At 37.2% G+C, this 14,419-nt stretch overlaps 1 protein-coding gene across 1 annotated transcript in view; it reads left to right on the plus strand.

Moving 5' to 3' along the window:
• The window catches only part of FZD6 (frizzled class receptor 6), a 29,581-nt gene extending 15,621 nt beyond the window's left edge, over positions 1 to 13,960 (plus strand). The window contains 5 exon segments of the mRNA XM_009699704.1: positions 5,712 to 5,908; positions 8,359 to 9,376; positions 11,465 to 11,613; positions 12,885 to 13,313; positions 13,804 to 13,960. Of these exon segments, the coding sequence (XP_009698006.1) occupies positions 5,712 to 5,908; positions 8,359 to 9,376; positions 11,465 to 11,613; positions 12,885 to 13,313; positions 13,804 to 13,960 (1,950 nt within the window).
• The last annotated feature ends 459 nt before the right edge of the window (positions 13,961 to 14,419 follow it).

Raw genomic sequence — 14,419 nt, forward strand, 5'->3', positions numbered from 1 at the left:
GACCTCAGTGGTTAGGAGACTAGGTTGTTACTGTCTGAAATCAGTGGCTCCAGTGGCCGAACAAAGGCTCTGATCTCTGTGTATCTCAACAATTCAAGATGTTTCCTGTCTCTTACAATCAAGGTTTGCCATAGCGGCTTGTAACAAAGACTTCGATATTTTGATCCACTGTTTTCTATATTATTTAAATATTTTTGTGACATTAATGGGCAGAGTACAGGAGAACATTTTCACTTGCTTGTTTTGGCATACATTATCATACATCCCAACCCTAGAGACATCTGATCGTCTCTGGTATTACTTTTCTCTAGGATAAAACTGAGATGAGGTAAGACAGAGCATCTGCACTGTTGCCTGGCTTAAAGAGCTTGTTTCTGTTGTGTCTTGGACTTGTAAGCCTGCTAAGCACAAAGCAGAGAAGCATACCGAGCACGAGATTCACATACAGTTCTAGGTTGCAATTTACTTGTTGGCAAAGCATATTTAAGAGCATGTTTGCACCTAGCCATTTATTCTGTACTCTGCACCATTTGTCTTCACTCATCTCAGTGTGTTACTGTTTGTAGGACCACACCATAACTGGATTTCTTAGATGGTTTGGCTTTGCCTCTGGAGAAAATACAACATAGACCTACTTTGTAAAGAATCTAAGACTTGCTAAGTAAAGTGTTGGTGTTTTGTTCAGCGCAGAGGATATTCCTCTTGCTAGCTAGTGATGTTCTACTCCCTTTGGTGGTTTGGCTGTGTTCACAGTCCACAGCGGGTACATGATTGCTTCACAGGGTTCAGTTTAGACCATTTTGCACTGGGAGGTTTCTGTACAGGACATATGCCCCTCTCGCACCCCGCACCGACAACCCAGTGGAAAGTTGGCGTCCTGCAGTCCTTGATTCTTCACTGCTGTTGCTTGAGGCAAGGCCTCTCCTGTTGTTACAGACTACATCATCTTTGGCTTTACAGTTGCTATTAGTTTCTTAGGGGTTTTTTTTGGTAGATTGTTAGTGCATTCTAGTTTGCCTTGTATTTACTGGGTTTTGTTTCCTATTGGCAGGAAGATGAGAATTTATATTTTAGGACTTTGGCTTTGTGAGGCTTCGTTCTTGGTTTTAAGAGAGTCTGGTTTCACTCTATTTTTAGCATTGCCATCATCAAATCTGCAGGTTTTCATGTGCAGTTTTCACACTGCCTTCCTGTGACAGGGCAGTGGTTGCTAATGCTAGAAATGCCAAGTGCCGTGCTTTCCTGCAAGAGCCCATTTCGTGTGATTGTGCCACCTGCAGACCCCAAACTTCCTGAAGAGGAGAGCTCGACTATGGAGCTAGATTCTGAGTTTAATCCCAGACTTGGCTGCTCGAGACATCAGTGTGTGCATGCGTGCAGGTTACCCATCTAACCACTTGGGTAAAAACTGGTTGGTGGTTGGGACACCCATGGTCCAGAAAACACAGCTGAGAAACAACTGGTCCTTGCTGTCAGTGAGCTTGTGATCTCAGCTTTACAATTTTTTGCTTACAGGCCATGCAGCTGGACGAGCAAATACTTTGGTTTTGGTAAGACTTTGCTTTTATGGTCCATCAGGAAATGCAGAGTTGTTATTTTCTATAATGAAACGTTTCCAAATTGGCTACCTGGAAGTGAAGCCCACATTTAAAGATACCTAATTGTTAGCAGAGTTCCAGGCACAATTCCCTGCCTCTTTTGCTGTTCTTGAATGGTAAAAATAGGCAGTTTCTGATAATAAATTTGTATTTTACAAATCCCACTTGTGTGTGCTTGAGGCAAAATGTTACATTTTAAAGAGGTTTTTTTGGTGGAGGAAACTCATTGTCTGCAAAATCTTATCAAAGTTTTTTGAGGGACTCGATACATTTGTTGAAAGGGGTGATTGAGCCGATATATTATACTTCAGTTTTCAAAAACGCTTTGACATGGTCATAACCTATGTTTTTTAAAGAAACTATGCTGGTAACCTAACGATGACTTTTTTTTCCAATGCTTGCCTAAAGAACGAGAAGAAAAGTAGGAATAAATACATGTTTTTTCACAATGAAGAGTATTAAATCATTAGCTGATAGTTTCATCCTATACCAAATAAATTACTAGAGTGGTTCCCCCAGTCACCTGTACTGAAGCCTCTGATACACAGGTGATTCGTAAGTGACCTAGAAGAGGGATGGGTAGTGAATTTGCTGAGGAAACACAATCGGCTAACAAGGTGTAGAAAGGTCTTGTGATAGATGCAATTGAACAATAAAATGGTAGGTGAGATTTAGGGTTGGTAAATGCAGGGTAATGAATATGGGGAAAAATAACCCCCCACTATCCATACAGGTAGGTGGGCACAGTATGGTATTATTTTGGTTACTGTAACTCAGAAAAGAGTCTTTGGTGCCACTGTGGAAATGTGGGGTCAGTGTTCAAATGTAGTCAAGGCAAATAGAAGGCAAAGTGTATTATGAATGCAATAGAAATCAAAATTTAAACCATTATTATGCTAATATATAAATATAATATGTAAATGATAACAGGATGGCGAAATCACATGGAAAAAGTAGAGAGTAATCTGTTAGCTGTTTGTCAAAACACAAACTAGGTTGCAAAACCAGGAATTACAACAAACAAACAAAATGCAGTATTTTCTCAGCAGTGCCTGATTACAGTACGCAGTATAACTTCCTGCTGCAGTATTTTACAAAGCGTGTAAGCAGCAATGATTGAAAAATGGATTAGATGTGTTCTAGGCAGAAAGGAGGTCTGTTGGTGTCTTTTCAACACAGTGGTGATGTTATAAACCTGCAGCTGGTTTCCTAAACCATTGATTGTAGGAAACTGGGAGGGATGTCAGTTTGTTGTCTTAGACCCCGCTTGCTGCCAGCCGGGATGAGAATGGAGTGGCCAACTGAATGCATATTTGGTCTGACTCAGAAGGTCTGCTTGTGTTTTCAAAACATCAAACTTCCTGCTCTTAACTTGTGTTCATACTTTCAGGTGTCAAAATGTAAATATTTTTAGCAAGCTGAAAGAAATATTGTAAGAACAATTACTCTTGGCAGCCAAGTCCTCGGATTTCTACTCTGATTACATTACAGGCTGAGCACAGCTTTCTTCTTAATGTTTTGCATTTTTGTATTTATCTGTTGAGGTAGTTTTCCATTTAAATAAAATACATTCTTTAAACAACAGTATTTAGCCAATGACAACATGCTGTAGTAAAACTCTTGCAAACATTTAATTTTGCTTGTCATTATCTACCTCTAATATTGTGTAGTGATTCTTGTGCTCTTTTAGCTTTTAAGTATCTTCTTATAACAGAAACTCTGTTAGTATGGTAAAGGTTGGTTTTATGTCCTGATTTTGTTCACCAGACATCACTTGCTTTATACTTATTTTCTGTATCAAGAGAGCAAGTTTACAATATGTAGCATTATTAGCTACGTTGGAAAATGCTATTTAAAAATTGTTAGTTGCTTATCAAAATAGCTAGTAGAATATCTGTGTAGATAAAGATGCCTTCATAGATATGGATTATTTTTTTTTAATGCTTACTTTCTAGAGAAAATATTGCTGTTTTACCTAAGTCAGCAAAGGTTCCTGTCTGGCACCCCAAAACTTGCTCTGGAAAATTAATTTTATTTTTTATCGACTGAGATGAACTCTGTGTGACAAAAAGGAGGTATTCATAACCGTCAAGACTATTTCTACAAGACTTAATTTCAAAAGTAAACTCAATTTCTATAGGAGTTGTATATGACTACCCAGGCTATTACCTTTGTTTTATCTGAAGTGCCAGGAAGAACAGAGCTAACTTAAATTAACCATTGGAGCAAATAAAATTTAATTGAAAAGAAAACAAGCATCACAATTATGCAAAGGGAATTTAATTAATTTAGGGTTAACTCCTGACTATTTTTTTCATCTGAAGCCGTGTAGCATTTAGGAAATAATCCAACTTATGGAACTGGAGCACATTACACCGGAGCTGTACTTCTCTCCTTGTGATAAAATACTCAGGTCTTGGGTTCCTGCAAAGGCAGCTCCAGAGCAGCATCCAGAGGGGGATCAGACTCCTGTGCGCCTGCTGTAATGGCATCTGCAGATGCAGCACGCAGCTGGAGTGCTCGGAAGGGCAGTGCCAACATTTTTTTTGTTTTTCATAAAGCATTTTTATGTTATTCTTGCTCTGCCTTATCTTCTCCTTACCCCCCCTCCACACATTCCTATGTTTATTACAAGGGTCCCTTGAGGATTTATAGATATTCCAGTTTGAAGGGGAAAATTTATTATCAATGTCTCTTCTTTTAAACTGCTTGCTCAGTAGTAAGACTTCCTCTCTGGGTATGGATGTGTATATATATTTGCGATAGTTAAAAGCTGACAAAAGTAAGGATGCTATCCTGGACTCAGAAGTTAATCTTTCCTTTACCAGTCATTTGTTGAATATTTGAGAGACATAGCTATTAATGGCGAAGAATTAAATAAAATTCTTCCTAATTAAAAATCTTACTAAAAGCTTTGCCTACTTTGAAAATTTTGTGCAGTGTCCCTATTTATCAGCACATTTCAAAGTGTGTTTAATATTGTTTCTGCTTTCCTGCTGCATGAATTTGACTATTTATGTGTGATGCGGAGATTCTTTTCTCCTGAAAGAAGTGTTTCATCAAAAAGAGTACTTAGGCTGACGTGATCCTGCAGATGGATTTCACCCTCAGCTGTGGGTTAGTTGCCTCAGAATGATGTTTAAATTAGCTTGTTTTACTCTGATGAGCTGGATCAGGAACATGTACCTGGCGTGGCAGACAGGACAGCGAACAGCAGCCTGCAGTGGATCTGAAGGCTGGGGCTTGTTTGAGAACCAGCAGGGTGGGAGCCTTTCAACACAGGCACGCCTCACCAGCCACTCTCTGCTTCCCTGCCTTTTCGCTGGATGCTCTCCAGGCCCAGTGAGCGGGGAGGAGGACCTGATCCATTCTGTGCGTCCCCCCCTGGCCTGCCGCCCCAGCGCTTTTACATGGGTCAAATGTCGGCGCGCTGTATATGTGCCCTGTGTCCTGGCAATGCCTGGCACCTCGTGGCTCTAGCTGATCTGTGATGTAGTATCCACATGCCCGGAGACACCAACAGGTCATCAACACGTGGTTGGCTTCTTTGATTTTATTTCTCCTGGTGTTCATTAACACAGGGGCCGGCTTACACAGCCCTCCAGCACCTCCACTCCCTTCTTTTGGCGCCGCTGCTTTAGACATACAGCCCACTCAGAAGTACAGGAGCCTGGCGATGCTGTTAGCATGTCATTGCTTGCTTCCTTCAATAAACTGCCCTTATAATGACACCACACATGCAAAAATGACCAACAACTTCTGGTTTGTCTGAAGTTTGCACACACGCTAATATTTTTACTAAAATAATGTTCCCTAACAATGAAGTTGATAAAAGTTGATAAAATGTAGAGGAGGAGGGTTGGGCTTTTTTTTTTTTCCTTAAAAGGCTGTCTGACTGTAAATAATGGATTGAATGAATTGAGGGGGGAAAATAGTTGAATTAAATTTCGTTCTATGAATTCTCTTCTGTTCTTACTAAAGAACAGTCATCAGTTATTACCGAACATCAGGCAGTGAATACATGTAGAGAAGTTCTCATAGTGATGAAAGTTAGTTTTGATGCCTTGAATTATCTTTTTAAAATTCTAACCGAAGCCTTTTTCTTCCCCATAGCCTTTTCTTACGCTTATGAATCTTCACTGTTCACCAGACGTCCACACGTTTCTGTGCAAAGCCTTTGTTCCTGCCTGCCTGGAGCAAGTTCACGTGATTCACCCTTGTCGAAGCCTCTGTGAGAAAGTGTATTCTGACTGTAAGCAGTTGATGGACACTTTTGGAATCACGTGGCCTGAAGAGCTGGAATGTACCAGGTGAGGTATTTTTCATGTTGACAGGTGGTGGAGGTACTATTTTCATATTTGACCTAGACTGAATTGAAAATCTGAGGCAGAATGTTAAATATCACCTTGCTGTAGCTTCCTCATCACTGGTGACCCTACAGTGCTTATGCATAGGACTATTTTTTTAAATTAAAACTTTTTCATTATTCAAATGATCACCTGCATTTCCTGCTTGTGACTTTTTTGCAGCACATTTCTGCAGCAGTTCTTTTCAGTATTCAGATCCCTGGAAGAAGAAGCTTTTTACTATAAGTTTCTTAATTTAAAATATTAAATGTTACGGCATAGATTTTGCTTCTGTTTCTGATCTCTAAAGTAAGGATGATCATACTTACTTCATGGGGTTGTATAAGTAATTGCTCATAAAATAATGCAGTATAAAATGTTCTGCATTTGAATGGACATAGAGCATTAAATAGTAGAAGCCTTATCTTACTCCTCACTGTTTAAATGTGCAAATTCAGTCTTGTGTTGCTTTTCCTGTACTGCCTGCCAAAAGTCTCCTTTTTTTAAATTTCACCTTTTTCTCAAAGATGTTCACGTGACTATTCTAGAGAGAAGACAGTTAATACTACATTCGGGGAAAAGATGATTCTATGTGTGTTAAATGAAAACCACTGAAAACAGTCTAGTGTAATCTTCTTGAGATTGACCTTCAACTACAGTTATTTGAAAATGATTAAGGCTAGATGGGTTTTTTTCTAACACACGTCAGGGCAAGAAGTGCAGGAAAGGAGCAGAGAGCAGAAACTCAAATCACTTTTCTAACCGCCATGCAGTTGCTAATCTGTGATAGTCCTGACGGAGGGCTGGGACAGTAGTCCTGTGCCATGATCTCCGGTAGAAATCCATATTGGAGTGAATATAACAGATGGTATTAATGCCATTTCCCTTAATTTTGCAGAAAAAAATTGAAGTTGTGGGGCTTTATAACAAGAAGGCGTCAACTTTTCCCATCTAGTGTGAGTTTCTATGCAACAGTAGTGCCACCCAGCACAGCAAATGTTTTCAAGAATTGTTTTGAAAAACTAGGAGAATTACAAATGAATCCAGTTGTTCAATATGTCTTTCAAATCACATTTGAAATCAAATTACATTTTTGCAAGAATTACAGCAGCTTTAAATTATTCTATTACTGTTAATGTTTACTGAAGATGAACCTGCTCTGTTCATATGTGAAGTGATGTCTCCCCAATAGCTGATGCAGAGAAGTCCGTGTAATGCAGGATGTTCTTACAACAGCAGAGATCCTGTTACTGGAGCCCATGGAAGAGGAGCTGGCGTGAGATTGGGCAGTAACTGGAACCCTGATATTCACACTCTTGTATTCTTACAGATACATATTACCTATTAAGACATGGGTGACTAAAGTTTGCACTGCTCCTGTGGCTACTGGTCCAGCCCGTGGTTAATGAAGGAATCTGCTACAGAATCAGTTTTCTTAATGATTAGTCTGGATTTATTTGGACAGCATGATAATGTAGAGAAGCAAAGAATTGAAGGTTTTTTTAGCTCAAGCTGAGCTTGCAAGCTGACATTGAGGGACTCTTATAGTGTTTGACAAAGAACGTTTTGAGATAACAGAATTTTACTTGAAAAGCTAGAATGCAAAACTTGTTCTTTTAAAAAATATGCTTAAACTCGGACTGCATATAAATCCCATTTTGAGTAAATGCTTACCTGTTTGAGTTATACTTGCATAATCTAGTTTGAAGATAAGTCCAACACTGCTAATGCTATATTAACTGTATAAAAAGGTCATGTATTGTATCCAATTGAACCCTTGAGCAATTGAGTCTTGAGTGATTTTTAAATGAACATTATGGAGCTAGAAAAGAAATTGCTAAAATAGTGATCATTTTTTACAATGCTCATCTCTTCTGCTTTTGTCTTTTTCAGTTAGGTAGTTTCATTGTTGTGAACAATGAAATGTCACTATAATGCAAAAAATTGTAATAATGATCATGTAGTAGTCATCAGTTAATTCTAGATACTGTCAGCCTTCTTTCTTTGTTCCTTGATTGAAGTTTGCATTTTGACAAGATCATTTGCTGTCTCCAACAGTCTATTGTTATCCAGATTTTAAAAACACCTACTGTAAATATTTTTATGTACATATGTAAGAGTTTAGTAGAATTTTTAGACTCTAAAAAAACCATTGCAATTTGAATAGTGTTTCATAAGCAATAAAACAACAGCAAGAGAACAACAGTTAAATAGCTGTTTGAATAGTCTTCTAAACCAAAAATATTTGAAGTCTGTTTTTTAAAATGCCACCTGATATTTTTCATATAATGCACATTTGCATTATCTACGAAGTTTAACAGTGCTTAGAATCAGATGTTTTTTGTATTTCTAAGAAATAATTATAGTTGAGAATGGGGGTATTAAGGTATTTCCTCTTCTGTTTGTTCATGTAGACTAGTCAATTGTGATGAGACTGTTCCTGCCACTTCTGCTGTAACTGCGAATGTGCATGGCACTCGGAAGACCCCAGGCCAGACCCGAAGGGATTATGGATTCTGGTGTCCACGACACTTACACACTACCAATGGACAAGGCTACAAGTTTCTAGGAATTGATCAGTGTGCACCCCCATGTCCCAATATGTACTTCAAAAATTATGAGTTGGATGTTGCGAAAAGCTTCATTGGAATAGTTTCAATCTTTTGTCTTTGTGCTACGCTTTTCACATTCCTGACTTTTCTGATTGATGTTAAAAGGTTTAGGTACCCAGAGAGGCCGATCATATATTACTCTGTCTGTTACAGCATAGTCTCTCTAATGTACTTTATCGGATTTTTACTTGGGAACAGAACTGCCTGTAATGAGGCAGATGATAAGTTAGAAATTGGTGAAACGGTTGTTCTTGGCTCCCAAAACAAAGCCTGTACTGTCCTTTTCATGGTTTTGTATTTTTTCACTATGGCAGGAACTATATGGTGGGTGATTCTTACCATCACTTGGTTCCTTGCAGCGGGAAGAAAATGGAGCTGTGAAGCTATTGCACAAAAGGCCATGTGGTTCCACGCAGTTGCATGGGGAATGCCTGGTTTTCTAACCATTATGCTCCTTGCAATGAACAAAGTTGAAGGAGACAATATCAGTGGAGTTTGTTTTGTGGGTCTCTATGATCTGGATGCCTCTCTATACTTTGTGCTTTTGCCGTTGTGCCTTTGTGTTTTTTTCGGTCTCTCTCTTCTTTTAGCTGGTATTATTTCTTTAAATCATGTGCGGCAAGTCATACAGCATGATGGCAGAAACCAGGAGAAGCTGAAGAAATTTATGATTCGAATTGGAGTTTTTAGTGGTTTATACTTGGTGCCACTTGTAGCACTTCTTGGATGTTATGTCTATGAGCTGGTGAACCGGAAAGTCTGGGAAACGACCTGGGTATTTGACCACTGTGACCAGTACCATATTCCTTGTCCTTATCAGGCAAGTAGCAGATTCCTTTACAAATAGTACTAGAAAGTTAATTAACGAAAACCCCTTATGCATCACCATATCTGCCATGCAGTTAGTAAATTATTTTCACGTTAAGTAATCAGTTCAAGAACATGCAGCAATTAGTTGCTTTTTAAGTCAAAATCAGTGGTATGATGCTTTTGCTTTGAAAATTTTCACTAATCAAGTTGATAGCACTCAGCAATTAATTCCAACTCACAGCTCTAAAGGGAATAGATAATCTTTACAATATTTGAACTTCATGTTGCAAATTGTGAAATCATTCTTCACAGTATCTGTTCCTAAAAATAGGTGCTTAGTATTTGGGAGCGTAGCTCAGTATCAAAGTACTGAAGGTGAATTTTCATCAATTTCAGTTGAAGCTGAAATAATGATTCTTGAAAAGTGAGTCTAAATTGGATTTAAAATGTTGCTTATAACCATAGATTTAAAATCACTTTTGTCTTTTTTTTTTTATCCAAAGTGTAGAATTACAAAATAAATTTTCAGTATATTTTTTCCATGATAGCTGTCACTTGCAGGCTGATTTTCAGTAATGTGAAAAAATCTTTTAAAAAAACCCAGTCAAACAAAAAGCAAAGGAAAAAAAACCAACCACCAAAAAAACCAACCAAAAAAAACCCCAAACAAAACACCACAACAACAACCCAACAGCATTTTAAATTGCAGAGAAGTTCGTATTTAACACTTGACTCTTAAAAAACCAACATCCGTGGAAAGGCTTTTAAAGTAAATCTGCCCACGTTCAGTACCCTCTATGGATTAAATCCCTTGTAAGTACATAAAACTCCCAGCAATCACAGGTGATTTGTGGTTTGTTTCATTCCATTTAAGAACAAGTATAAAAGACACCATCAACTAAGAGAAATGCAAGTGTCTCATGTCATCTTTCATTGCTTTGCACTTACCATCTATGTTTTTACTGCAATAAACTATCATTAAAAAGAGGAATATAAAGACAGGCATTATGGAATGATAAGGCTCTTGATCCTTCTACATTCTTAAATATACTCTCTATCCTCTGTATTGAAGTCGGTATAAGCCGAGAGTAGCACAGCTCACAGACTTGGTTGTTTTTGCTTCCATTACCATTCTTAAGTGCACTTTGTCTTCTCACTGAGCTCTGTATGGAGCTAAATGGTCCAAAATATACAAGGTTGAAAACAAAGCTTTTATGCTTTTTAGAAAAAAAAATAAATTGTTTTGTAGCACTTAAATAGAACAGCTTGGCATAATAAGGCAAAAGAGCATGTATTCTCAGCCTTTAATTAACCTGTTGGAAAGAGTAAATAGCAACAGGGAATGTTACACAGACACATACTTGATGGGATCTGTCGCTATAATAAACAGCGTGTGCTAACGATGGAGTATTTTAAAGTGGCACGCTCTGCCTTGGCTTACCTGAGCTAGCTTGTAGACTTTTATTACATTGGCCAGATCAAACCCAAATAAAAACAAGCTTCAGTTTAAGTAGCTCATGTTACCTGGCTAACAGAAATAGTGACTTTCATAGATGGGACTGGCAGATAAGCCAGGTAATGTAAATTAAATTTGCAGGATGGGAGCACAAGATAATAATCTCTTACTGAGTTAAATGTCTCAGCTCCTATGATCCAGTTCTGCAAATAAGTGGATTAATTTTGCAATAAACAGATAGTTCCCTGCGGCTCCCTGAAGATGCTGTCTAATCTGATTAACTCCCAACTCATCCACTTACTGTTTCTTTTAAGTTGAAGGGATAAATCTTATACATACAAACTATCTCTGAAGAACATGGTTACTAATACTATTACCCCCCCAAATTATCTTTCCTTTCAATTTAAAAGAAAAATATTTCTTTCTGACTAATCTCCTGTCTGTGTATTCAGCTGTAGACATTAACCGGGTCTGACTTGACTGTACACGTCTAACGTTTGTCCACAGTACAAGCCCCAACAAAGAACAGCCATAAGGAGAAAATATCTCTTTTACATAACCTGTTTGTTTTCTGCATTTAAAAAAAATAAATCAACAAGTATATTTTCTTCTTTGCATTTATTAAACTTTATTATCTTCTAGGCAAAGGCACTGGCAAGACCAGAAATATTTTTGTTTCTGATGAAATATTTGCTGACATTAATTGTTGGCATATCTCCAGTCTTCTGGGTGGGAAGTAAAAAGACCTGTTCTGAGTGGGCCAATTTCTTCAACAGAAACCGCAAAAGAGAGTAAGAACAATTTTCTATTCCTGTTTTTTTAAAGTGTATATTTTAAAATAAGTTTGATTTTTGACATGTCTCTTTAAATGTAGCTCAGTTAATCAAAATATTGGCCTTAGACCCTTTCTTTTTTGGAATCTAAATGCTGCATGTGGGCATCAGCAAAACTCCATTGGAGTCTGTGGAAGTTTTACATATACAATGACTTTTTGACAATGTTCTTGGAAGACAGAAGATACTTTCCTCTGCTGATTTGTTCTCTTCATAGAGCGGAAGACTTATTGTTGGGTTTAGCATTGGCTAATACATCTCTGGTTTCCAGTCAAATAAAGAAGATAATTTCAGCCATCAACTTGGATCCTTTCACGTGTTCTGCCTCCTTCATTTGGCACAGTACTTAGCTGTGTTTACTATCATGCAATAATAACATCTTCTGCTTTTCTCCTCTGCCAGGCTTGTCTTATTTTAAAATTAATTTTCATTGAACTCTCCTTAGTATCACTTTTATTGTATTAATCTACTGTTCCTTATTTTTTTTCTGAAACAGAATAATTTGGTTTTATTACTTAATTTTAGTAGATTTCTATCCATGGATCTACAGAGATTATAAATACCATTTCCATTTCTTGTAGTTGTCATTTTTTTCCATTCCTTTTTATTCCTTGATTATTTCTTTTTAGAATATCTGTTTTTCTCATAAATTGTGCTGTATTTTTAGATCTTTTTATTTCTTTGGATTTCCCAAGGCACCAGTCCTTAAGCTCCTTCTATTTTACATCTGCATTCCTTGATGGTGAGCTTATAGCTTCCTTTCCCTCTCCCCTCTTCTTCCATTTCCTGCTGTATAATTTTGCTTGTCTTTCAGATGTTAACTGCTTTCAGCTATAGGAATTTAAAAATAACGAAGTCAATTTTATAATGGTTACTTTTTTTTTTTCCTTCACTTGAATGAGGTTTACTTTACATAATTTGGTAATACAGCCACTTATGAGCTAATCCTGCTTTCCTCTCTTAGAAGATTAATCTACTGAAGTCATTGGACCTACTTGCAGAAGTAAGAAATGTAGAAATCCACTTTATTTAATTGTTCCACAGACATAATTACTATGATGAGATTTTTTTTCTCCTCTTTTTCACACACAATTTTTTTTCCTCGTGTTCATTAACATCCATCTCAGATTGCATCACTGATTGCTATTCTTTCACGTTTTTGTGTATGAAGCTATATTACATCTAAGGTTATCCTCTTCATTTAGTTACGTGCTTGTATTTTCTTTCAGTCCAATCAGTGAGAGTCGAAGAGTGCTGCAAGAATCATGCGAATTTTTCTTGAGGCATAATTCCAAAGTTAAACATAAAAAGAAGCACTACAAATCAACTTCACACAGATTGAAAGTCATTTCGAAGTCAATGGGGACTAGTACGGGTGGCCCAACAAATCATGGAACTTCTGCAGTAGCAATCACTAACCATGATTACTTAAGCCAAGAAACTGTTGCAGAAATTAAAACCTCTTCAGAGACATCTGAGAAAGAGATAGAGGCAGACGGAACATCAGCCCGAAGAGTAGAGGAAGGTGGAAACAATGGAGATCAAATGTTATCTAGTTCTAAACTGACTGTGGATCAGGTGGAAAAAAGAAACAAAGCAGATAGCACATGTGATATGAGTAGCTTGGCTGAGAGTATGAAGAGAGTAGGTGAAGGAAGGTAAGGCTCCTTAACTCAATCTTTTGCTTGTTGATGTGTATTACTACTAATTTTGTACGTTTTCTATTTCTTCTCTCTGAAGAATCAGTATATTCTCAGTGTACAATTAATCCTCAGTAGCTGTCAAGAGTACTGTAATCCTTACAAACTATTTCATATGGCCATGTATCTTTAGCGTATGGGCTAATTTATATTTTTGTAGGATTCTTCTTTTCCTTTCAAGTGTTGAGTGCTGGACCTTCAGTTTGTGGGATATTTTTGTATGGTTGAACAGAAATCTGTGCTGCAGTGCAATTATTTTGAGAGGTGACAAGTCTGGAAAAAAACAATGGTGACACTAAGCTTGGAAAAGTATACAGAACTGTATTGCGTTCTCTTGAAAATAATATAACTTAAGATATATTATAATTTCTTGCTAAAAATATATATTTTCCAGTGTAATGCACTGTGCTTAAAATTGACTCCCTGTTTTATTTTTCATTACTTACAGAGCAACTCCTAAAAATGATTTTATTGAATCTCCTCCATTACAAAGCAGCTGTTCCCAAATACCTGATGTCTCGCAGTCAGCTTCTGTATCACTACTTGTCTACTCGGCTTCAGACACCAGAAGAGAGTTGGATTCAGGAACTAGTTCAAACCCATGAAAGACTGAAATTTTATATGAACATTTTCAATGTATAAAACTGATACGGATCCTGTGTTACACTGGAAATAATGGATATTCTGTGCCTTATTAAAAAACACACATATCTTGCTTTGCACTTAAAAAAAAAAAGTAAGTTTTCTTGTGGGGACAGCTAGCAATAATGTACTGTATTTAATCCTATCCCAGAATAATGGAAATTGAAGTTCTGTAGGACACAGCTGGATTGACTAGCAGTAATTTAAGAAAAAGATGAGAGAAACAAACATTATTCCCAATATAAAGAACACTTTGTAAGGAATTGCATTAAAATAATGCTCAGAAAGCACTGTTACTTTTCAAGGCATAAAAGTTCCATCTGCATCTTTGATATTTTTCAAAAATTGTTAATTTTTTTCTCTTTTTTTTACTGTGTCTTAAACAGCAGTATCACTTAAATAAGGGATACACAAATTTATAA

The sequence above is a fragment of the Cariama cristata genome, unplaced genomic scaffold, assembly GCF_000690535.1.
Source record: "Cariama cristata isolate BGI_N322 unplaced genomic scaffold, ASM69053v1 scaffold28344, whole genome shotgun sequence".
NCBI lineage: Eukaryota > Metazoa > Chordata > Aves > Cariamiformes > Cariamidae > Cariama > Cariama cristata.